Raw genomic sequence first — 25,742 nt, forward strand, 5'->3', positions numbered from 1 at the left:
CGGTTCATCCGGCAGCCTTCGAAGCAGGACGACGGGGTCTCCTTTCCTCCGGTGCCAGAACTACTCCCTGGGACTTTTCCGGGTACCCGGGCCTCGGGTATCCCCTCGCGGGGCTTCCCCTTCCCGGGTCTGTCCCGCCAGAGGGAGGCAGCTCCGTGCCGCCTCACTGCACCGCTGCACAGTGCTGCCGGGAAGCGGCGGAGCCAGCGCCGGGACTCGGTGTTGGAGCGGCGGGAGAGGGATGCTGCCGGGTGAGGTGTCCCGGTGCTCCTACCCCCTTCCTCTCAGGAGACTTGTTCTAGGGAGAGGGGAGGCTATGACAGAGAGGAAGGACAGCCGAGGAGAACGGAGAGCTAGGGCATCCTTGCGCTGTGAGGAAAAGGGTGCGAACCCTATTTGAAGCTGATCGCACTCCCAAAGGTGCAGTGAGAGCACTCGAATCTGCGTGCTGCTCGATTCAGATCTGAAGTTCTGTCCAAGTATTTCCTAGCATCCAACTAGTTTTCACTTTGTTACAACACATCTGCATGTCTGGGGATGCCGAGAGGGAGACTGTTACCCAAATTTAACACTGATTTTATTCCACATCTATCCAGTCACTTTGATTAGAACTTTGGGCTGGTTTTCTCTGTGGCAATAGCATCAGCACAGTCATGCTTTTGCTCCTGTATATGAAGTGCAGTGTAGATATCCCCATGTGCCAGCCAGAGCACTGATGGGACAGCAGCACTCCTAGTAGTATTTGCAGTGGCATTGTGATTTGCCTTTCCCATCCTGCAGAATGTCACAACTGTCACGTTGCAGATGCACCCAGGCTCACAGCACGAGTTACAATTATCGGCCCTTTAAGCATCAGATTCCTGTTGTGCTATCTTACTACAAAGAAAGTGAGGGAGAACAAGATCAGCTTAAACAAATTCAGTACTCCTTGGTAAGCAGGGACAAAGACATACAGATACACAGATAACTAGATGTAGGGAGCTGGATGTGTGCGTCATAGAGGGAGCCAGTTCATGGCCCAGTATCAGCTCCAGCTTTTCTGGTGACCATTAGAAACAAGCTCTCCTCAGTGAAACAGCCACAGATTAGCACAGACGCATAGTTTGAAGCCCTGTTTTCAACTTCATGAGCAGTGGCTGAAAGAGTTTGAAGTTAGCTGGGGTATAAACCGACTGCACTGCTGTCTGGTGGCATCTGGGACCTGTCCTTTAAAGGTCTCCAGACCAGGATTCACTCTAACCACTCGGGTCTCTGTCCTGTCTGAAGGCGCCTGTTTTAAATGTAGCTGAGGGGTCCAAATTCAAGCAAAGCCTCGATGTTTATTTAAAGTATTGAATAGCAACAAACAGGGCCCCGTGAGCTTGGACTGCAGACAGGGAGGACATGCTTAAGTCAATTACACTTGACAATGCTGTACTGGCTCAGGGTAAGCGGAACCCCTCGGACCTCCGGGCTCAGCCGCGCCGTCGGGGCTTTCAGCCGAGGTGCCAGGGAGCCCAGAGGCATCTGCAATACAAAGGAGGCGAAATGTGGCAGCAGACATACAACTAGCTTTGGCTAATATGGGGAAAAGGTTGTGTTCCGAGCCAAGCATGAGGAGGCAAAAACTGAAAGCAGCCGTCTCCTACTTCCTCCCCTTCCCCCAAATGCCCAGATAAACCTGGGGATATTATCTTTATATTCTATTATAATCTGGGAAGATGCTTCGCTTGAGGCTCTGGCTCTGATGTCCAGACCGCCAGTGGAAGTCTAAATTCGCGCCTACGGTAGTGAAATGGGATATTTCTCATCCCGGTGTGAATACTGAGGTGTTACAGGACGCGTCCCCACAGCTGTCCCAGCTCTAGCAGCCCTGGTTCAAGAACAGAGCTGCCGGAGTGCCCAGAAGGGACCGTGGTTGGCATAGTTGGGGGAGGAAACATTTCCTCCGCTGCTGGGGCTGGCTGGAGTGGCCGTGATGCCGGCTCCCCGCCGCGCCGCATCCGTGAGGGGAGGTAGGCACCGCCGCTGCCGTCTCACGGGGGCTAGGGTCGTGGGGCTGTTGGGGTAAGCACTTTGCCTAGGGGAAGACTGCCAGGCTGACGGAGTGCCGAGAGAAGCCCTCGCTCTTTTGGTTCCTGTCCAAGCATTTTTAACAGAGGAAGGATGTAATAACATGCCACGGGCAATAAATCATAGGCTAGCTACTCCCCCTGGCTCCCCTCCCCCACCCCCGGCGGTCCCGGCCCCTCTATAGAGGGAGGGGAGGAGGGGACTCCAGCAGAGCGCTCAGCCGCCAGGACGAGCAGTGCAGCGCCTGCCCTGCGCCCCTCCAGCCGCCTCACCATGGACCTCCGCTCCCTGGCTCTGCTCGCCTTCGCCCTGGCCGTTCTCTCTCTCTCGGAGGGTAAGTGAGCTGTCGCTCTCCAACCGCTCCTGCCTGTGAGCGCTGCGGAGCCAGCCGGTCCGGGAGTTGCGGTCCCGCGGTAAGCCCCGCTCTTTCCTCTCTCGCTGCAGCTTTCCGGGCTCTGTCTCCTGCCGCTGTTCAGATGTGGGGGACTGGCGAGCCCCGAGCCGTGCTGTGGTGAGCTGGAGGCAGGCAGGCTCTCCCTCCCGCTCTCCCTCGATTTGTTTTTCAAAAGAAGGCTGTTCAAAGCGATCAGCTGCCAAACTTACCCCAGATTGAGATCGGCTGGGGGGAGGTTTTCAGCAGCGTTCGGTCTGTAGGGAGCTGGTTGGGTTGCAAAATACGCGTATCTATTTCCACTTTAAAAACACAACCCTTAAAGTTAACAAGAAATGAGAAACAGACGGTTTGCTCGGTTCCGTTTCCATCCCCTGTCGTGATCTATCTTCCCTCCATCAGGGCAGAGCTCAGCCAAAGTGGTCAACCCGCAGGAACCACCGGTCACCTCGCACCCCCGGCGAGAGAGCACGGAAGGGCTGCGGGGGGAGAGGGGAGCTGCGCGGATGGGAGGGGGGGGTCTGTACAAACGCGGGCTGGCAGCCGGCGGACGCTGCCACGGCGGCGTTTGTCGCCGTTCGCACCGCGCTGCACGCAGTCTTGCAGCCCGCCCTCCCCACGCCTAGCCCGCTGTCACCCCCGGAGCGCTGCCGCAACGGCTGCTGGCTCGCCCGCTACCCGCTGTTGAGACCCGCCGGACTCGGGCAGCCCCGGGAGCGCGGCAACCTGCGCCTCCTGCTCCGCGTTGCGCGCATCGCCCCGGGGGAGAGGCGACTAAGCGTGGCAGCCTCTGGGCATCTCCAGGGCGTTCCTTCTGCAGCTGCCTTCTCGCCTGGCAGAGATTTGCCGCCTTTTGTCCCTCATCTAAAGCTTGCTGGGCTAGGTAAGGAGCGCCCTTTCAAATCTCCGCTCCCATCTTATTCTCCCGTTCTAGTGACCGAAACTTGGTTATTCCCCACCCAGGGCGGCAAAGGATGCCCTCCGGTGCCCTCTTTGTGTAGCCTGAAAGAGTTAATTGTTCCCTATAATTTCCCCGAAGCCTTTCCGCAGTACAGTCCCAGCAGCAGCCTCGTCCCGGTGAAGCTCACGAAAAGCCAGAACGGAGCAAGCGCTGCCTCGGAGAGGCTCCAATCAGCGGGTCCGGGCAGGTGGTCTCTTGGCCCCGGGACCCGCCGCGCTGGGGCTGCGGGCGGGAAGCTAGGGGAATCCAGGGGCCGCAGGTGCTGGAGCCAGTTCCAGCCCCCCAGGGCCTCCAGTCCAGCATCCCCGGGGCATACGATGTTCCAGCGGCTCGCCCTGCCGGTGCCCGGGATGTGGGGACGGACTTAGAGTGGGCTCCCCTCATCTCTGCAGGCTAGTGGGGCTCTGGAGCTAGCTGTGGGAGCTTTGGTGGCCAGCACCGGGTCTGCATACGGCAGAGGTTACCTTTGCGGCAGGGCAAGGACCTGGCTACCTGAGCGAGGAAATGTCTTAGAAGGGTTGGAAAAAAACTAGTGTAAGGGGAGAGACCCCACCGGCTTACAGGGATAAAAGTGAAGTTTTTGCCTACATCCTTGCATGCCATGTAATGCTCTCAATTCTGGTCGAGTTGAGGGCTTGCAGGATTACTTTCGTTTGGAGGGCAGCGAGCTCTGAATGCTTTGCAACCACCCTGGTAAAGCTCTGTTTGCCTATAACAGCCTCAGTTCCCGTGGAAATTGAGCTGTTCTAGTTTTAAAAAGTTGCTAGCCTTCTCCCAATACTGATAGATGCGTTCTTGGTAGGCTAGTGTAAAATGATGCTTCCTTCAGATGTTTTGTCCGTTTATGCCCAGCTCGTTTGCCTGCATTATAGCTTCCCACTCCACTCAAGTGCCCAGAGCTTCTCAACCCACACAGCAAGTTATCGATGGTAACTGGATGTCCAGTTCCAGTGTGGGTGAAGCAAGGCAGATCCCTACAGGGTGAAATAGGTATCGTCCAATGTTGATGTCTACTCTGAGAGATTTTTGTGGGTTTTTTTTTTTTTTTAGAAAAAGGTGGGTTTCAGAAGGAGCAAAACTCAGCTTTGAGTTGTAAAAGAGTAAAACTATTATTTTAAAAACCCCAAACACCCATAAGAGCCCTTTGAACCTTTCTGGTGGAGACTAATAGTTGTTCTCTTTTTCTTTCTAAGGAAATAAGGCTGAAGGAATGACATTGCAATGACTGAATAGCGTCTGGCTCTTCTGTCACTTTTGACTATATTCACCCATTTTAACCAAATGTGCCAGACAGATAAAGGCCTCAAAAGCTTTATGTACCATCAGTTTCACAAAAAATGGTGTTTTCATGTAACAGGGCAATTGACAGACTACTAATTTGTCCTACTGAGAGAATGGCTTCAGCTGGTGCTTAGTGTTTATTAGACATCAGAGAACCCAGAGAGCATTAACTCCTGCAGTACAGATATTCAGAATAATTGACTTAATCAGCTGTACTGTGAATGGAACAATCTGTTTCTAAATGTCCCCATCCCAAATTGTGAGCCCCAGATGGCCCCTTCCCCCTTCTTCGGGATGATAGGGGTTCATGTACTGGGAGATGCCATACGCACTAGTTTTCCCTGGTTTTCAGCTTTGCTGAGAGCAGTGAGCCACTGCCAAGCTTTTGGAGACAGAGTGGAGGGCAGTGGCAGCAGATGCTGGTTTGCAGTTAGAGATGCTGAGAGCTGGCCCAGCTGATGCCTGTGCTGCTGGTTCCAGGTGTAGCAACAGAGGCATTAGCCTGTTGCTGATCATGCAGCAAGGGGCACAGAGACACCAAAATGATTCTTGTGCTGGGGAGTTGTCATTCCACCTTGCATTGAGATGACAGAACACCAAATGCTGGGGCTTCCCCTCTTGATTGCTGTGCTGGATGCTCTTTCTTGGGCAGGAAACAGCTTTGGGACTCAAGGACATGTTAGTCACAGTTAAGCTGTCTCTGCTCCTGGTTTCAAGTGTTACAGGATCAAAAGTCCCTCTTCCAGTCTCAGAAAGGACAGAATTACATTCTCAAATCAGAGATCTGAACAGTTCATCTCTTGCATGCTGTTTAGGGTAAAGCTTGCTTAAACTTGGTACAAGCTTGCAGAGACGTTTCCACTGCAGCCATGCTAAACGCAGTTGTATGACTGCATTCAGTTTCAGCCTCCCTTTCCAGTACAAACACACTGATGTGTAGCTGTGAGGCACAGAACTTCAGTGGAAAACCCTAGCGGTTTTCTCCCTCCCTTCCACGTTAGCACTAGTCAGCCTAATGCATGTTCAGAGGCTCACTCTGCAGCCCTTCTTCCTCCTCCCCTGCAGATGGGAGATTCTCCTCTCATTTATTAACTCATAGATGATATCACTGTTCGGACTGCCATAATACTGGTATAAAAAGTCCTCCAATTTTGTTACCTTTCAGTCTAGATCCTGATGTGAATCTGGAGCAACTCTGCTCCCACTGATTCCTCTGTCTGCCCATCTGCCTGTGGGATCTGATTCTGGCTCATGTCTTGGTTGAGGCAACTGAAAAAAAAGGGGGTTCCCTCCTTAGGTCAGGGTGATTTCACCGTGTTTTCTGGGGTTATATGTGCTAGAGACAGGCACTGTTACATGTGCAATGAATGCAGGTCCGCTGCACTTTGAAAAGCTGTCTCTTTTCTCGCCTTCCTAGATGGCAGTTGAGGGATTCCAAGCCTTTCCCTGCTCTTTAGATCTCCATCTGCCTGTAAGCGATCTGGGTTTGGATGCTGGGAGTGCTCCTGTGTGGCTAAATAAACAGGGTGGCAGATTGCCATGTGGGATCTAAAGCCCTATCAGATATAGATCTGACCATCTACAGCATGAGCCAGACCTTATGGATTAGGTGTATGAACTTAATTCCTCCCAGAGGCTGAAAGTGTTCCACTGGGAAATTGTTTAAAATCTTAGCAGCTCTTTCTAGACTTCCAGGCAAGGCTTCTGTGATTGTATTTTAGTGTGCATGGAGCTTTGAAGCTTACACACAGTATAAGGACCTTATTTATGTGCACTTGTTTGCCAGTAATTAAGTTCTCTCATAGAGAACTGGGTAGCAGGGCTGCATCAGAGGCTGTGGTGAGTTCCAGGTTGCTTTTCTCTGCATGTGTATACATGGCTGATTTTTAGCCTGGGAGGCTACACTTAAATCTGTCCATAGTGATGCCGGTGACAAAACTCCCATTCATTCTGGTGGAGCACACCTTGCCCGGTCCCTGTCTTTTCGATTGCCGTTACTTCGCCGCAGGCGGGGGGCTCAGAAGACTCCAAATCTCTCCTGCGAAGGCTGCTGTGATCTCCATCTCCGAGTCGCACCTCTTCGTGCGAGTATCTCTGGGAGTAAAGTTTGGCTGTAGCGGGGAAAGGTCAATCCTGGGCCCTGGGAAAGCCTAAAAGTCTCAGAGCTTTTCTGTAGCCAGTAAGTCCTCCCTGAAAAGCCCGCACCTGAGCAGAGCTGTTTTGATCTGAACGCTTTGGAATTCATCGCTTTCTTCTGGCTACCTTCTAATTTGGCCTCGGGTCAAAATCTTTTGACAAGAACAGCACTGAAGACAAGTGCCCCCTCTTTTGGCCTTTATTTTGTCTAATTACCAGGAGCATCCCCGCACAATGGAGCGGCTCTTTATTCTAATCTCTTCTTATTTACTTATCTCCATTTTCTTTCCCTCTTCTTTTGTCTTCCAAAATCCCACGCACCATTATTGAAAGGCTGGGTACTGGGGTAAGAGGATTGTGCTGTGAGCTGTGGGCAAATGCTCCCCCAGTGCTACAGCTTTTCTATTGCTTTTTTCACCTGCATTTTTGAAAGGCGTTTCTGTCAGCCCTGCTCCGTGTATCTGTGCTGCTGACCGGGAGCAAGAGGGAGTAACGTGTCCTTTCTCTCCGTGTCCCGCAGAGAAACCGGTCAGCCTGACTTACCGATGCCCCTGTCGATTCTACGAGAGCAACGTGGCAAGAGCCAACATTAAGCACCTCAAAATCCTCTCCACACCCAACTGCTCACTTCAGATTGTGTAAGTCTCTTACCCTGTTCAGCTGGGTGCAAATCTCAGGTGTCAAAAAGAAGAGTCACAGAGCTGGCTCCTGCTTTCGTGGCTGCCATTTGGTTTGTCTCATGCCATTCTTTCCAATTCATCTCTTCACTCCATGTGTCAGATACAACTGGCCCCTGCTTTCCCACACACAAAGATGCCCAGGTAGATGTTTCCCAGCTGTGTTCTACCTCTGCGATCTCCCTGTGACTGTGTGATCCCATGTACTGTTCCCCCATGGGTATGTGAGCAGGAATGTCAGGGAGGCTGTCCATTGCCTTTGGATGTGGAGCTTCACACTTAGGAGAAAAGGCTTTACAGTGGTATTAGTCTTCTAATGCTCCACTTCTCTAAAGAGAAGAGATAAACAAGCAAAAGGAATTCCTGGCTTTCATGTAGTCTCCCCAGGAGTTACAAACCCTAAACGTATGCTGGCCTGATCTAGGGACATTCTTACCAGGCAGTGACTGTCTCTGGTAAATGACAGATCACATCAGGCCAGAAATGATGGGTTCCAAATAGAAAATAACCTCTTCATTTTTTTCTGAAAAAACAAAACAAACAAACAAACCAAACCCAAACCCCAAACCAGTCAACCTACTGATTTTCAGGAAAAAATCGGGTTGTAGATTTGTGTGTGCATGTTTTTAGGAAAGTCTTTTTGGTTCATTTCTTCACTGGTGACCCCCTCCCTCCTCACAGAATTCAAAATCTTTACAAGGAAAAAAAATAGCACTCATCTTTTCACTGCAAGGGAGCCTTACTACTGTCAACTCCTGTTGACCTCTGTAAGAGGATCTCAGTGACTAGAATGGGTTTCTGTGCAGTGCTCCCATTACTAGTTCTGTCTTCGATCCATGCCGAGCTCTTCCGTTTACAACTGAGATGCTGTAGATATCCATCCTTTGTCATCATTTCTGCACTTAGAAAACTCATGTGGTTTCATGAGATTTCTTAGGAATGTACAGATATATTGAAGAGCATGTATCTGTCCATGAATCGGTTTTCATTCATATGGTATTTTTCTTGTTTGAACTACCCTGGGTAGGTCATATACATTTTCTCATGCATACATCTGCCTTAGGATTTGGTGTGGGACAGTGAGAAAAATGTAAGCCTCAGCTGAGAAATAATTTCCTTTCACAGAAATGACAAAACCAGCTGTTACTAACTCTGTTCTCTACCTATAAACAATTTTGGAGGCAAGCATCCAAAATACTGTAGTGTATGGATTTGTGCTCTGGGAGTTCAGTGAATATCATCAGGGTCCCAGCGCTAAGTCTTTATAGAGGATTTGGAATTTTCTGGACTAGTTTCAAGAAAGACAAGGGTAGAGTACATTTATCTCTTAATTAAGATGGGCTTATAGTTATTACAGATAGATAACACCATAAACCAACTCATGTTCTTGTCTATTCCTGACCCAAATATGTTTGTTTGCAATGTGATTTATGGCACACAAAACACATGAACCTGTTGTTCACCACTTCTTTGTTAGTTTGAAAAATAAAGGTTTTACCCCAGAAACATCCTGAGTGCAAACTAGGTCTTTATTGAAACAGAAGCTGAAATAGAATCAAAACTAACATAAATTTCTCATCTTGATGGTTTTAAGCACACTCTGAATTTAGTGAATATGCATTGTACAGTGGAGATATAAGTAACTTAACAGATACCATTTTCAGGAATAGAGAATCTCAGTGAAATCATAGTTTCAAGGAAAGACTGTTTTTTTTTGCACTCCCCTTTATAGTTGAGAGAAATTCTACCTGAGCAAAAAGCCTAAGAGCAGGCTTTTGTCTTTCCTTCTATTGGAAGTCATCTCTCCAAACTCAGAAATATCCTCTGTCAGTGTCCACTTTCACAAAGCCCACCCTAAATTCCTTGGTTTTTGGTACAAGGAAATATAAGGACTTTAAACATGCAATTAATTGCATCCTAAAGTAGACACCTAAACCAGTTCAGATCAACACTCCATACAATAACCTTGGTCTCTGCTGTGACTAAGAGGAGGATGGGCTGACAGGCTCAGAAACAACCGTAAAAAAAAAAAAAAAAATCAATGTCTTAATATTCCATGAGATGAATTGCATTGCATTCCTCTGGAGTGGTGGCTGGAGGCTGGTTACACATGCTTTCGGTTCTGTATTCTATGAGGCCAGCTCAAGAGTTCCCAGGCATTGCTAACATCAGCAAATCCATTCTTACTCTCTGTTGGTATCACTTCACTGGAAACAATCCAGTTTGGCATTCCTGTAAGGAAAATATGAACTACGCCCATTCATCTCTTTATTGGCACAAGGGTTGCAAGGCTGCATCTTCTATGTGTTTATGTTACAACTGTGTTGTTGCATAACTTCAGACCAAGGAGCATTTTTGACCTGTTATTTCTTACTCTGTAGTTTTATATTCAACAGATTTCATTTTATAAAGCAGGAAACATTTTGGCTTCCGTCCAGCAAAATGCTTAAACAAGTACTGAACTTATTCCTATGGGCATTTCCATGAAATTGCTGTTCTTGGCCCTTTTGCATGGCAGGCAGGCTGCTTAAGGGGGAGCTTCTGAGCAGCTGGGGCAGAGGCAGGGTACTTCTGGAAACATGGGAGATCACAGCACTCTCGAGAGGCCCTGAGATTCCTGGAGGGTAAGACCTGCTGATGCGGGTGAAGAGCTATTTGTACTGCTTCTGTATGAGAGATGCAGATATCACGAATGCCAATTTCACAGGGAATTTAGGTTAGCTGTAGAGACTGGCGTGGAAAGTGCAGCTTGTTCATCCAGGAGAAAACCCTCAGGAGGTTTCTGCTTTTGTTTCCAGTGCTGAGAGAAAACTTGCCTCTGGCACTATGGTACTTTCAGTTGTCTTCCTGCCTGCAACCTGTTTGTTCAGTTTTGTATATAAAAAAAAAGCAGAGTTACCCTTTCAGAACATCCAGGAGGTATGGTTTGGTGTGTCTTCAAAACGTGTGAAACTCTACTTTTGTGTGGAATCTGAAAGCTGTTCCTAATTCCTTCCAAAAATGACCCACATTTACCATGTCAGTATTTCCAAATGAAGCTTAGCCGTTGTCAGCACTGAACTCCTAACACCCCAGATATGAATTGGAAAACTTTGATTCAAATTCTATGTCTGTGCCAACCCCACGTGCATCCTAGTGCGACCACAAGAACCATCATCAGAGGAGACAGATGGTACCAGTGCTTTGAAACCAGGGATATTTGTAATAGGTGCCTCGAGGGTGGCAGGAATAACACATCCTCTTCATGGATTAACTGAGAGCAGTATTGACACCCAAGGAAAATAAGGCATTAGGGAGGTGGGTGGGTGGTGGGTGCGGGCTGAGGAGCAGCTGCCCACTGGGCTCACTCTGACTTTTCTCCTTTGCAGTGCAAGGCTCAAGAGCAACAGCAAGCAAGTGTGCATTGATCCCAAGTTAAAGTGGATCCAGGAATATCTGGAGAAAGCTTTAAACAAGTAAGACAAGAGACAAATGGACTTAACAGCTAACATCCTGAGTTATTAAAGGGTAGAACATTAAGGGCTGGCTTTCACCATGTGGACAAAATACTCATGGAATCAGATACTGTTTTGAAGAAGGGTTTGGAGTTGACCTAGTCTGTATTAAAACAACAGTTTATAGCATATTCTAAATGTTAAAATAAGAGTTTTGCCAGGGTTTGAGGCAAAATTTCTCCTGATGAATCTGTTCTGGGGTCCCCAACTCATCCTCTTTTAAAGAAAAGCCGTTCTCCCAAGGAAAATGCTTCCCCAAGCCAAACTACAGTTATTTTAGAATCGGTATTGTTCCAGTTTCTTTTGACCCCCTTTCTCCATATTACACTGGGGGTCTGTTTGCACAGGCAGCTGAGGCTTAAGGGGTCTTGGCTCTATATATTGTTTCTCTGCTGGCCAGTGTGGAGTGCTACTAATATCAGTCAAGGCGAGATGCGCTGCCATGAATAATGCTCTCACACGAGGCCAGGGGAAAACCAGCAATACTTGGCAAATTCGGATTTTTAAAATCTATTTTTATTCCCCTTGAAAGTGGGTGATCATGGCTACGCTGAGTTGGACCCAGCCTATCTCAGCTCAATTTTGCAGTCAGCAGCACAGAGAACATTTCTGTGCTGAGTTGCAGGGGAGGGCTCCAGGCTTCCTGGGATGGAAGATGAGACAAGTAATGGTACAAAGCATTTCCTTGCTTACCCAATGTCCCGGTCTGTGCTTGATCCAGCAGTGGCATTTTGGCCAGCAAGCCTACCTGTGCACTCAGTATCCCTCCCACCCTTGTGACCACATTCCCACCCTCAGTAACCACCCTGTAACCCTGCTCAACCTTGTCCCCCTGCAGCTGTAGGGTAAAGGTGGGGCTGGAATCCAGTCATTTGCAAAGGCAATGCTTTCTTGGAGAAATGTGATGGGTATGGCCCCAAGGCAGATGTGAGGCTGTACAGGCAGCTGAATGCCCTTCACCATTCACTTTGTAAAGGCATCTGCCAAACAAGGCGTAGTTAAAAAAAAAACCTAACTCTTTGTTCCCGTGTGTTTTTAAAATAAGCAATGGGAAAAATGATACCAGAAACAGAGAGATTCCTCCATGTGGCCCTTTTGGGACCACAGTGGGGCCAAGAGTGAGGAGGAGGAGGGAAGGAAGCTAACTAAAAAACTGACTGTGATTCCAGCCCTGACAGCTCTTCCCATCTCATCCGATGCTCAGTGCCTTCTTTGCTGCCAGTACTCAGCCCTCTTGTCCTTTGGTCATACTCTCTGTAGAGGTAATCCAGGTTAATGCTGCCAGGATGGCTTTGTATTTAGGCATAACTGAACCAAAGAGCAGGATATGCTCCATGCTGACTATCCTAGGGGCTTGAGCAACTTTGTTTTCCAACCTCAGGAAATCCTCAAGTCCCTGCCTAGATATCTGTTTGCTGTCATCCCCAGTGGAACCCTTTGTGCTGTTCATAAAACCTAAAACTTAGGAGGCACTTAAAATTTTTAGGGTTGGGCAAATGGGTTTATGTGCTCATATCCTGCCTGCCTGACTTAGGGGAATAAGTCAGCTGGAACATGTCCTGCTCTCACTTCCACTAGTGAAGATTTTGGGCCAGCTCTACTGAAACCAGCGAGCCTGTGCCTGATCTCCAGCCGGATTCTGGGTTTGGTTATCTAACGCTAATCCAGACGCAATTCTGCTAATTTGGTGGATTATGTCCTGGTTTACATTAAGTAACAGAAGAGGTTTTGGTCCCAGCTCTATGAAATAAGATGACAGAAAGCATATATCTCCATCACCTAATCCTGTAATCGTGGCATTGTTTTCATTTTCCAACTAGTAATGCAAGCACCAGTGGCATTTTCATGCTTCACAGACAGTGAGGGCTCTGCCTGTAGGATTTTCACAAGGCGTGTTTTTGATATATTTTAGTGCACAGCTTTGACTTCTTCAATGAAATGTACTTTGGAATATATTTATAGTGCATCAAACAATTCATATATTTGAATTGGAGCCATATGAATGTTGGTAGTTTAAAACACCGCTATCCCTCTAAACTACTAACAGCTTGTAAAATAAATCTATATAGATCTATAAATGTTAATGTAGCTATCAATTTCAATCAGCCATATATTATATTTTTTCACTTGTACTGAAATTGTATGAAATGTGACATTACCTTATATGCACTAGCAATAAAATGGCTAATTGTTTTGTGTTATCAAAACCCAATTGTACATGGGAATTTATTTTTCTGGAATAAAAGCAATACTTTTTGTAGAAAGGGCTCTTGTAATTGCTTAAGTAAAATCTAAACTGTCAAGACATCCTAAGCTATACCAGTGCTTCAATACAAGAGTATCTTCTGTGTTATAATCTGCAGCTAAAGTAAAGGAAAACTTCATAGAATATGGTAGTCCAATACAATAGATTGTGAAACCAGAGATGACTTTTAGTATGAAATTTTTTTTGCTCACTAATTCTGCTTAGCCTTTATAATTGCTTTATATTCATCACATCTCCATGTAATATACACACTTATTCAACATCAGTAAAATACATTCAGGCTGTCAGGAATACAAATTCCTTAACTGGCTTTAAAAATCATTGTGCAGCTGCTGTGGCCAACATCATTTCAACATTCATCCATTTTATAAGCAAGGGGCAAATCAGTCCTTTCTTGAAGTAGCTAACAAATCCTTTATCATTTCCAGACAATCCCAGTCATCGTTTACTGTACATCAACTGTCTTTTCCTTCTCCCTTCACACAAGGATATGCAAAATCAGGCTGTTGTAGAGAGAACAGAGCCCAAAATAAACAGAGACAAACTTTGCTGTTGAGTTAATATAGTCCCACCTTAAAACTTCCCTCCGTTGGAAGGATGCTGGAGTTCATTAAGCTCAGTTCCTACCCCTGGCACAGACAAGAGAGCTGATGGATCTGGAGAAGATACCAAAGTCAGATAGGAAAAACCTTCCCCTTGAGCCCTCTGGGAGAGCAGAAACTCCCAGCTTCTAGAAGCTGGCTGCAATAGGAGCCAAGTGCTGCTACTGCCTTCCTACACAGTGTTTGTAAGCGCTGTTGTGGCAGCTCTTCCTAGTTTCTGACCTCATTTGTAAATAAGGGCTGAAGATGCCAAAGCAACTGCTTCCTGGTACTCCACCAAGTGTGTGCTGGGTGGACATCCCACATAGTGGGAGACAATATAGATGACTATAGCCTTGTCTTAATCCTGCTGAGTAGCCACCAGTTCTTGTTATCAGTGGGAATGCTGGGGGGGAAGTAAAAAATCCAGACCCCCTCTGCTTTCATTGTACCTCAGCAAGTACCATGTGGATGGTGAGGTTCCTGGCTGACCATATCTAGCAGGAACTAGGGGAGGCTTTGGTGTTTTGGGGAAAAGCATGGTTCTAGCCTGAGAATTGAACGTCCTGTCACCAGGGCACTTTGTGTAGTGTTTCCTCTGAGGCAAGGTTATATGAAAGGGGATGTTATAATTGTTTTCACCCTGCCAGCAAGGTGTGATGGGGCCATAGAATAAATGTGAATAAGGCCTTTGTATGTGGATAATTTATGGCAGTCTTTTTGTATTTTTCTTTTAATTTAGACCACGTCATCGCACTCATAAAAAAAAGCAACAGAAGAAACGGGGCCCACTCTGCCCTTCCCGAACAACACCACTAAAGTCTCCAGGGAGAAAGAATGGTAGGAGGCATTAGTTTTTGAGCTGGGATACCTCAGGTTTAAACCCCTGCTCTTCCATTGACCATCCTATGTGACATTGAGCAAATGTATTAGTTTATCCAGACCTCCATTTTTCCCATATTTGTTGAGGATAACATCTGTACCCTCCCTGCAAAGGACTTTGGTATAGATAAAACTCCTAAAACAGTGAGAAAGTTCGGCCATTACAGAGGTGGGAAATTTTTCTCATTTTATAGATGGGAAGATGGACACCCAAAGAGGCCAAAATAACCCTGAAACAAAGATAAAGTCTAAAACAGGGTAAAGGTTTGAAAGCCCTATTTCTTTTAACTGGCCATATTCTTCCAATACCAAACTGATAGGGTTAAACTAAAATAACAGCTGTGAATTTGTCACTGATGTTTTTTTAATGACAAATGCAGCACTGAGTAACAGCAACACGATTTGGTGCTGCGGTGACTGGTTGACACCTCTTCCATGGCAAGTCCCAGAGAATGGTTTTATTTATGCCAAAGCTCTGGATGACTCATTTGGTTTTTTTCCACCACAATGGTTTGTCCTGCTTTTCTGTGCCAAAAGAAACAGGGTTACCTGTGTGGAATATTTTTAAAAGATATCTTCAAAGAGGATAATTTTGCTTGTGCCATACTCATCCTTTTTATGTCTGGATGATTTTTCTGGGACTACCTTTACTGAGAGTAGCCACAACTGTCTCTGGTTGTTAGCACACTACCATACTTGTCCAGCAGAGATTGAAAAAGGTGCTTGTGCTGAACCTGTAGGCTAGACAAGACATTCTGAACACCAGGGTTTTTAGTTTTTAAATACTTGGTCTCCGACACATGTAACTCAGGCTTAGTGACCACTTCCAGATGTCAAAAGCCGATCAGCCTGGAGCAGGAGTAGGAGTCACTTCAGACAAAACCTGGAGGCTACCAGCAGGGACTGGCTCCTTGTTCTGAGTGAATCCTGCACACAATAGACCTGCACTTACTGTGATGCCTAAGCCACTACTCCCCCTGGGTACCATGCTTACACCAAGCATGGGCAACTCGATTTGTCTGCCTCCTACCCTGTGCTCCCTACCTCTGCACTTAATGCCTCACACATTTACTGTGCTGCTCACCCTCCCTGTCACCCTACCTGCACTGGGCAGCAGGTCACTATGAGCTGTGACATGCTGCCCAGCTGCTCAACACAGGTGAGGTCCCAGGGCAGGGTGGCCACAGGGATGGCTCCTGGCTGAACAGCACCCATGGGCAGCACCCAGCCACCCCATGGCAAGAGCTGAACACCAACAAGAGCAAAGCATGGACTGTCCTCTGTGTTCCTCCATCCTCACAGAGATCTGGAACCCTGTGGAGCTGCAGTCCATGAATCTCCAGGAGAGCTGTGGGGCAGGGGGAGGTAGAAGGGGCATTCCCAGTGCTACTTGCTCCACTACTGGGGCTGCTCACAAATGATTAATCCCTCCTTTACCTGCTGGTGTTTTTTGCCAATTCTCTTTGCCCACCAGTAATTCTCTGCTCTGGCTTTCAAGTCCAGAATAAGCTTCCTAGCTAGCCTTCCTCCTGTGTTAAATCTGAACACCTTACTAACTGTGATGAGCACAACCTCCCCAAAATAACTAGCATTGCTGGGTCTGCCCTGCTGTGTCCCAGTAGCTCCTTGTGGAGAACTTCCCCCCCATATGTTCGGCAAATACTGGTTGGAGGGGCTGCAAAATAAATGCCTTTGGGTTAGTCCAGACAGAGATTTGCTGTTTGACTAGGCCTGATATCAAAGCTTTTGCAACTAAAATCAACCTTAATAGTGTTTCACTCTGTTCTTCATCAACAGGAGGTTCAAGATGTAAGAGGCAAGCATTGTAAGCCGTCTACAGGATTTCTTACTGTAGGACCCAGAGAGCAGATAACCAGTATTAGGGAATGAATACATTTCACTGTTAATGATGCAGCACAAAAGCAACGCTTGATGCATTTCCAAAAGTTGTTTATTTTTGTTTGGGGTTGTTTGGGTTTTTTTTGTTTTTTTTTATTTTTCCTGCCCACAAATTGGCTTCCTTTCACAGTGCTATTTTTATATAATAAGATGTAACTATTTGAGAGAAGTAGTTTTTATACAGGTTGGTTTATTACCTAGCACTGAGGGCATATATGAATTCAAACTAACCCTATGTTATTATATAATATTTTTATTACCTTTGCTATGTAGAGGTCATGCTTTATTTAACTTTCTTTTGGTTCATGCAAGTCTCCTGGAGTTTTAAACCTAGAAGGAGATGAACTGTACAGTGCAATGATGTTGTGTAAGTAATGGAGGAGCTCCTTGCCTCCAGAAGTCATCAAGGCCAAGAACATAGGAAGGCTAAGCACCAGACATTGATGAAAGTGGGGAGTATCACCATGAGCGGCATTTATAGGTATTTGGGGTGAGAGATTAAACTGAGGACCACGGCGCTAAAGCCCTTTTCTGAAGATCAGTGACCTTGACAGCTATGAGCAGCTAGGTCAGTGCTCATCTGGTATTGCAAGGTGCTGGTACTTGGTTTGCGGTTGTATGTATTAGGAGCCACAGCACTGATCTGATGTCACCTGGCATTTCCTATGTTCCTGTGTTTCTGATGACAAATTTTAGCATAAAAGGCATGGATTATTCTAGATGTAAGCACATGATCATGGTGTAAGTTGCTTGAGGAGTCAGATATGCTGCCATGGACCAGGTATCTCTTCCCACCCATCTACAAGAGGTGGCTTCAACTCTCCTGGCTAGATTTGCACTGAAGTAGGCAGAGATGGATTCATGTAACCCTTCACCAATGATGCTGTAGCCTTGGTTACTGAACAGTCACGGTTTCCTGAGAGCAGTAACACCTTTGATTCCTCCAGAGATACCTAGAAGATGATGTCTGGCCATATCTGTGGAGAAAAGAGATACCTGGGGCAAGAGAGAGTCAGCCCAATTTATGGAAGGAGTGGTGTTTCTCAGGTGTGGAAATGAAGGCCAGCACTCACTGTTCACCAGTGGTCATAGTCTTGTTTGCTGGTGAACAGGATACTCTGGAATTTCCTTTGCAAAGTACCTGTGGGGACAGGCACCATTTCATGCGACAATCCTCTCTCTCAGCCAGAAATCTCTTCCTCCCAATTCCTACCTGTATACGCAATATCTTTGCAGTATAAAGTATGGAAAGACACTTGCAGTACTGTGATAATCACATGATGCTGCACACTGGGATCTGGGGGAAGCACATTTGTGCAGCACAGTAGTTGCATTTGTATGTACCTGTGTGTGTATTGTAAACAAAAAGATGTTGTGAGATTGTATGTTTTTTGAGCCGGGTTGCTTCAGAAGGAATTTTCCCTCCAGCCTGTGTCAGGAACACCGAGAGGGATGTTTCACTAAGCACTCCTTTTTGTGGCAGGCATCTTCAATGCCAAACAGGCACTTTCGCAAGTCAGGGACTATCCTACTTCTGAGTTTATTCAGGTAAAAATCTTGTATTTTTCTCTCTGCAAAACAGTGCTATTACAGAGAGTGCTTCAGCTGGGACAACACCACCTCATTTGTTTCAAAGTAGAAACCAACTGCTGTGCCTAAAATATATGTATGTATGTGAGATTTTGACATTCCTTCTATTGTTATTATTAGCAATCTGGTGCTGTAAGTATATTGTGTCTCTGTTTTGAACGGTCTGGGACCACTGTACTTGATGAGAATTGGAGTGTTGATTTAATGTGAGTAGGTTCATCTGTTATAAGAGTAAAGACAGAAAGAACTTCTATGAGAAAACTAGAGTTTCTTGGATCTTCCCTGGTCTGTGTTTCATATCCTAAGGTTTATCTTCTGTCCCCACACATGCACCTGCAATTGCTGGTGGTTTGCCAGAGGTGGACATGTGAATGTCAAAGCCAAGAATGACTTCAGGGAAAGCGTGGAAGAATCTTGGTTCTAACACATACACGGAGCTTCTCCTTTCACCCCAGAAGGTGCAGTCTTCACACATGCTTCCCATCAAAGGACAGCTAGAGGTCTGATTAACTCCCATTGGAGTAAACAGAGAATTGAATAATCCTCTGATTTTGGTTGGACAGCATAACTTGTTAATGATGATTGAAGCCATGAAGATTCCTTTTCAAGGGGAAATGTCTTTCCAGGGGTGGGTGGATGTGACTGAACAGCCTTGCCAAAGCTCTGCTGCAGTCCCGCTTAATGGGTAGTGCATCTGAGGTCAGAACCAGTAGGGAAAGGTCTCTGGGCACATGCCAACCCCACATTACAGCCTGGGCACACAGAATGCTTTCACAGAAGCATTGAAATAGGCAGTCCAGGGAGCAATGCATGAGTAGCAGCAGGAATGAAAGGGACTCCCTGCAAGGCTAGGGAGCTTTGACAGCCAGGTGCTGGCTGTCTGCCTCTGGCATTTCTTGTGACACACACAGTTACCTGGGCCCTGGCACTGCTGGTGACAGTTCCCTACTTGCATCACTGAGACCACTCAGGGCATCGGGCTGCTTTTGGGTACCACCACCATGTTCTTCCCTTGCCTGAACAAGGTTGAGCACAGCATGAATACAGGGTGGTACAGAACTGGCAAAATAATTCAGTGAGAACCTGAAAAACCTTTCTCTTGCTTTAGACCAAATCTCAGCCTTGAGTGGGAAGCTTTATTCTTTGCCTGACATTATTTGCATGGTGCACCAGGAAGTGCAGTCGTGCAATTCACACATGGCTGCCTCAAGCTCCCTGCACTATCCCATGCATCGCACGTTGTTCCTCGTGTGCAAACCATGGTAATAGCAGGCTGAGAAGCAGCACTAGCAGAAACATGCTTGGGGAGAGCACCTGATCTTCCATTTTACCTTTAACTGTTGACCAAAGACCAAATCAGGAGAAGAAAGAATAGGGAGATGGGAGTGATGCAGGGACCACACATGAGGAGAATGAGGGGAAAGAGATAACACTGAACTGTGCTGAAAAAGCAGCTTCCATAAATGTGTAATCATCACATGTGGTATTTTCAAAGTGCAGCTGTCAAATCCTACGGTTGGATTTTTATTTTTTTTCTTTAAGAATAGATGGTATTTATTGCTGTGCCAATTTATTTATACTAGCTTTATACTTTTCTGTATCAATATCTTATCTGAATTCTGCCTGAGGAAGGATGAAGTGTGACTTTCTGATGTGTATTTAACTAAGGTGTTTGAGCAAAGATGACTGTTCATTTTGCAATGAAGGCTATATTTGAAGTTACACATACACATTTTATTGAAAATGCAGTTCCTATAGAAGTTTTTCTTGCTGTTTTCCCTTTTTTAGCATCTAGAGGGTCCTTCTTTTCTCTGGCAACTTTTTTTGAGTGATGTCATTTATACTAACCAGGGGTTTATGAGAACTTGTCACCTGAAATCTGATATTCTTTTTCTTTACCAAGACAAACCTTGTCTGCAAATATGAAACTCTGGTAGCCACAGAGAAGAAAACGTATCATGATGAAAGGGCTGCATGAACCTCCCATCTTCCACTCCTTAAGAACTCGGTGTTGTCAGAATGTGGTAAATACTGTACTTTATATTTTTATTAAGTAAAAAGCAATATCTTCCCAAATAATGTGAAAAGGGTTTTGTATTTGTGTTCCTGTAAGGCAGCTTTTATGGAGGAGTTATATTATGCTTTTGAAATTACTCCTTTCATAGAATATTTTGAAGATAAACACTTTTATATTGTCATAATTTCTCCTATAAATGTGTATGCACTTAAAATTTTCTTAATAAAAATGTCTATCTAAATGAAATTATTACTTGTTTCTATTTTTTTTTGTCCTCACATACAAACAGCTAAAAGCTCCACACCAGAAAAAAGCTTCTGGTGTAGTTTAAGTTGCCAGTTTCAAGGATGCTTCCATGTAGCCCTACGGGCTCAGACTCTGCAGTGAACCTGAGGCAAAGTGCCGACAGGGTTTGTCTCGGAGCAGCAGCCTAGGAGATTGAAATGTGCTCTCTTAAAAAGGAAAAGCTTAACCATTTGCTCCCAAAACAGAAGCCCAGCCTTTTGGGTTTTTATCCTTTTTCTATTCCCTCAACTTTTCTCCTGCAGTGGGTTGACTTCAGTGGCATGAAAAGCTGTTTTTGCTCCAGCGACAAGGATGCTATCGTCATCTGCTGGGGAAGGGATGAGACTTTCCTTGAAGAGCCCAGGGAGTGACAGGGGATGCTCTTGGGGCTGGGTTTCCGAGGACTCAGCACCTTCAGTTTGAAGGTGGGAAATGGTTATAGAGGCTTGTAGGACTGGCCTGAGATCCTGGAGGTACAATCCTAACTTGGACAATGTTGTAGGGAATTTGCTGTGAGTTTCAAAACCGTGAGTTGGAAACTGGCTTTTGTCAGTGCCTCCCCTCATCTCCGAGTCCCCATGGCAGGCGGAAGGCGTTTTCTCATGTCACCCTGCTCCCTCCACAGTGCCCTGTTCCAACATGCCACTCCTCTTCCGTTCTTACACTGTAACAACACAGTGAATCCCTGCACCATGTAAGCTTTGGCTGGAGAAAAGGCTGGGAATAATTTAATACCTCATAACAGTGAAATTGCTTGAGTCTCACCAAGCTTCTTGTCCAATAAATATTTCTTGGCCAAATTGATGCAAAGAGAAAGACAAGCAAAAAATGGAAAAAGGTAACTCAGATGACTAATGATCCCTTTGCAAATCCAGCAATGATTTAGTAAGAGATTCTGAAAAACTGAGCAGGTGATTGTGAGTGCAGATGGTCAGTGAGAAGTTCCCAGGCCACTGGGAAATACACTGGGAGTAATTAGCTACAAAATTATACATTAATATTAAGGAAAGGCCCCATGTTCTGTAGAGAACTTTGGTGTGCCTTTCATCACATCTTTTATCTTGAATGTGAACGTTTTGGTTCTTATTTCCTCAGCAAAGCATCATGGCAGTGTATCCATGAACCGCCTAAGAATTAGAGGTGAGCCCCCTTATTAGCACATCTGGCTCTCTTCATAGGCAGCTTTCCAATATTAGCAAGCTGAAGGAAATCAGCTGCATTCATGGCCTCAGCCATCCTGACATTGATTATGAGCTGGATTTATTAAGCACTGGCATGGTATAGGTCAGAAGACAGAATGGTAAATGTCTCTGCTTCTTGGAACCAGCTGAGGATGTTACCACTGAGAATGTTACCTAGGAGCTGCTGTGATGCTATGCGACGTGGGCCAAGTCCCAGGTTCTCGTGAGCATCTCTCTGTTTTATAAAGCTACTTGCTCTAAAGTTATCCTGAGAGTCTCTCAGACAAAACAAGTATGTAGCTTTGAGATTAGCAAAGGCAAAATAAAATAAATAAATAAATAAATAAATAAATAATAATTAAAAAAACACCCCAAACCACAAAAAAAAACCCCCAAGGTCTAGAAACTGAAGGCAGAGAAATTTAAACTGGAAACAGATTTCTAAGTGTGGAACTGATTAGCCTTTGGAACACATTTTCCAAGAGAGGGGGGAAAGCCCTGATCCCTCCTGTGTCTTCAGAGGGGGCTGAATGCTATTGTGGTGTTAGCCACATACTGCTTGTTGGGCTTTCAGGGGACACAGGGTGAAATTGTCTTGCCTCTATTACCATAGGGTCAGACTAGATGAGCTAATGATCCCTATGGTCTCAAATCCATATGCAGAAAGCGCTGGTTTCAAGGGAGCATTCCTCAGCCTGTCTGTGATTAGTAACACTAGTATATCATCAGCCATCCCAGCTCTGCTCAGATTGAGGCTGAGGATGGCTCCTGCTGTTGCACAGGAGACAGATTTAGGGTAAAAGACCTCTATTTCTGGTCATGAAGGTTGCCTTCCACCTGGGGGGGAAGAGGCATGGAAAACAGAGAAGGCTGCAGCTCTGTTCCTGGTCCATGTAACTCCTGATTCTGGAAGGGTGGTCTGCTCACACAGGTCCCCTCTGGTAGGAGTGCTCGCACTGGTGGTTTTCTTGTAGGAACTCTCTGAGTTTCTTCCTTTGTTCCTTTTTGCCCCAGCCCTTATTTGTCCTTCATTTATTCTGTTGGCTCTTTTGGGACCTCTTCTTTCCTCTAAATCCCAGTTGTAGCAGCTCAAATGGCAAGTCTTGTTGATCTAAAACCATCTGACAGTCTCTGTCAGTCATCAACACCTTCCTGCTTCCTGTTTCCTCATCCTTGTGCTGCTCTCTGGCAAGAGCCAGTCATCCATTTTCAGTCTTTGAAATAGGTGGTAGGACATCTCCTTTCTGTTCTTTGCAGCCACTGTATCAGAGCAGGATACAGCGTCCTTTTGAAAAGGAGCTGCCTGACTGTTGCGGCTGAGCTGTTTGGTTTATGCTCTTGGGCTCATTCCCATCTGTAAAGCCGGATCTGTCTTCTCCTGCCAGCCACAGCACCGCCCTTTGGCCCATCAGCGTGTCCTCAGCTCACATGCCTTCCAGCACCTCTCTCTACAGCCTCAGTTCTTCAGTGTAGACGCTGTTGAGAAAAAAGTGGTGACCTGCTATTGCTTCCTTCTGCCTGCCAGCAGAGAGCTAAAGCCTGCCCCACCAGCCCAGTGAACTGGTAGAATCCAGAGGGTGTTTTACACTTTCAGCAAACCCAAGCCAGGCCACCATGGCTTGAACAGAGGGTGAAGTCTAGCACAGCCTGTTGAGAGGTGGAAGAACACAACCTAAGAACAGAAGGACGGAGGTTTAAAATGCTGCTGTAGCTGACCGAATCCTCCAAAACATGTGCGATCTTTCCACTCCAGAGATCTGCAATCACTTCCAGCTGCCTAGTGCGCCACATGATTTATTGCAGTGCCTGGAAGAAGATTTTGGCTGTGGTGAAACATGTTTGTACGCTGCCTGTAAAAACAGCAAATCTGAAGAAAGGACTCTCTGGATGTGGTTCAGAGGGTGTAACAAAACCCAAATCGCCAAGTCCTTCCATACATAATACCACAGCAATATATTAAACCAATGTAAGTTTAATATCTAGCACACGCTATCTGTTTGCCTCTGAGTACCAGAGAGACCTTTAAAACACTTCAGACTACACTATATAATTCCTATGCAACGGGAAGACCACTTACATGAGCAAATGCCAAGCCCCACTGCATAGCCTGGCCCATATTTTATAAATTAGAACCTTCCCACAGGGCAGAGCACTGGTAAAATTGTTCTGCACAAAATATTTGGAAAAGAAGGAGCAAAAAGAGAGGAAATACATCTTTTTTTCCAAATATAAATACTATGAATGCAAACAGGAATCAAACCCTGTATGCCAGATCTAGAGCCACATAAGAGGTTAGATAACTACCATCGTGCTAAGTGTTTACATTCAAATCTAAGGTCCTCATAGCAACTTTCAGTTGGTTTCAGTGCTTTCCTCAGCCTAGTTGTTCCAGTGTTTCTCCTACCTGCATTATTGCCTGCTAAGCAACCTACCCCAGGCCTGTTACTGAGGGATTTGGTTCCCCTCTGGGAATCTCCAGACATCTAGTCTTGCCAAGAAAAGAGAGAGATTCCAGGGGCATTTCCAGAATGTATCTGTTGTACAAGCCTGCACTCCCCTACTCTCGTATCCTTTTTCTCAGTCTGAATTTCTCTCTATCATTATTATAATTGGGACAAGGCCCCACTGTGCAGGAGCTGCACAAACACACAATGATAAAGACGGTCCCTACCTGATAGATTTCATGGCCAAAGATGTGTTCTGCTGGATTCTTAATGGAACATAGAAGATGAAAGGTATGCAAGTCTCTATCTCTTCGTTGGGTGTTGGAGAAGCATCACACCAGACGCTGGATGGCTTGTCAAGCAAGTAAAGAAATGCAGATCATCTTATTTCACATTCAACTCTTCCACCATATGCAAGATGTGGCTAACAGAAAGTATTTCAGTTCCTTGGAGGGGTGGAGTAATGTAAAAAGATAATGGAGAAGTGACAAGGAGAAACAAGGCTTCCCAGTCATTCAGTTGCAAGAGATAAAGTCTGGAGAGGGATGCTCTGTGGGCAGGAGAGGAGTAGGTCTGAGCTATGCAGCTCGCTCTGCACAGTTCCCACGTGGTTTGCTCCCATGTGAATCTTAGCAGCACTCACCCTGTGTATCACTGGTTTGGGCACCCAGCCATCCTCGCTCCTCCCCTCCTCTCCCTCCCCTTCTCCTCTCTCCTTCCTCACTTTTAACTACTTTAAGATTTCTCTTTCCTGATGCCATATTATTTGTTGCTGACTTTGGACATTCTTTATTGCCTTTCATCAGACTTCCCAGTGCTCACACAATCTGTGATGGTTTGGCCTGCTCTGCCTTTTGTCTGCAAAAACAAAAGCTTTATCTGTTGCCCATATACCATGGTGATTTCAGGGTTTTTCCAGTGCCAGCACATAATTGCAAACAAATGGAAGTCCCCAGCTATGTCCCCAGTAATACTGTCTTGGGTGGGAGGGCCTTATTCTGCTCTCTCTGCACTGTGGGACTGATGAAATGCTTGTGATTTACTGCAGTGTATCTCAGAGTGCTATCTGGCCGTCAGCAACATAGCTGCCTTGGAAGAAAAGGCATGAAAGGCACACGAAGCTTGCGACATGAATATCTCAAATGTCTGTTTTTCCTTAACGTCAATGAATAAAGGGTAGTTGATTGCAATGAGCAATATGGACACCATTCAGAAAATCCTCACAGAACATTGAGGCAAATGGCACAATATTTCCACTCCATCCCTGCCTCTCTTTGAAATTCCCAAAGGTATCATTGCCACAATGGCAAGGCCTGCCAGAGAGAGGCATACGAAGCCGGGCTGGAAGTGTGTGTCTCACATACTATACACAGACACTCCTCTGCCCCGCACGCAGAGCTGCTGGAAAACTGGATCTTCACCCAGGAGAAAGAGGGAGAAATTCCCAATACTCTGGCATTCGTTTTTATTTCAGAGCAGGACAGAAAAAGTCTGGATATCATGTTTTCTAGTGAAGCGGATAGTTTGGAATGGATTCCTTCAGGAAATGACAAAATCATTTGTTCTGCTCAAATAACCGAGAGCTGGATCTGCCTGCGTGTCATA

General features: G+C 46.0%; 1 protein-coding gene across 3 annotated transcripts in view; it reads left to right on the forward strand.

The window, feature by feature from the left end:
- Positions 1–2,088: 2,088 nt before the first annotated feature.
- CXCL12 (C-X-C motif chemokine ligand 12) overlaps positions 2,089–25,742 on the forward strand; it is a 29,357-nt gene continuing 5,703 nt past the window's right edge. The window contains exons 1-5 of one of the 3 annotated variants that reach the window (XM_061459230.1): positions 2,098–2,386; positions 7,342–7,459; positions 10,867–10,953; positions 14,582–14,679; positions 16,519–20,476. In XM_061459230.1, coding sequence (XP_061315214.1) covers positions 2,326–2,386; positions 7,342–7,459; positions 10,867–10,953; positions 14,582–14,679; positions 16,519–16,550 — 396 coding nt within the window. In that variant the 5' untranslated portion in view covers positions 2,098–2,325 and the 3' untranslated portion in view covers positions 16,551–20,476. Of the gene's footprint in view, positions 2,387–7,341; positions 7,460–10,866; positions 10,954–14,581; positions 14,680–16,518; positions 20,477–25,742 lie in introns of those variants that run through there. The other 2 variants (XM_061459232.1, XM_061459231.1) reach the window with 2 other exon arrangements.

Source organism: Pezoporus flaviventris, unplaced genomic scaffold (assembly GCF_033815535.1).
Source record: "Pezoporus flaviventris isolate CSIRO_AGI_PZ_B2104156 unplaced genomic scaffold, CSIRO_AGI_Pfla_v1 ptg000029l, whole genome shotgun sequence".
Classification (NCBI taxonomy): Eukaryota; Metazoa; Chordata; class Aves; order Psittaciformes; family Psittacidae; genus Pezoporus; species Pezoporus flaviventris.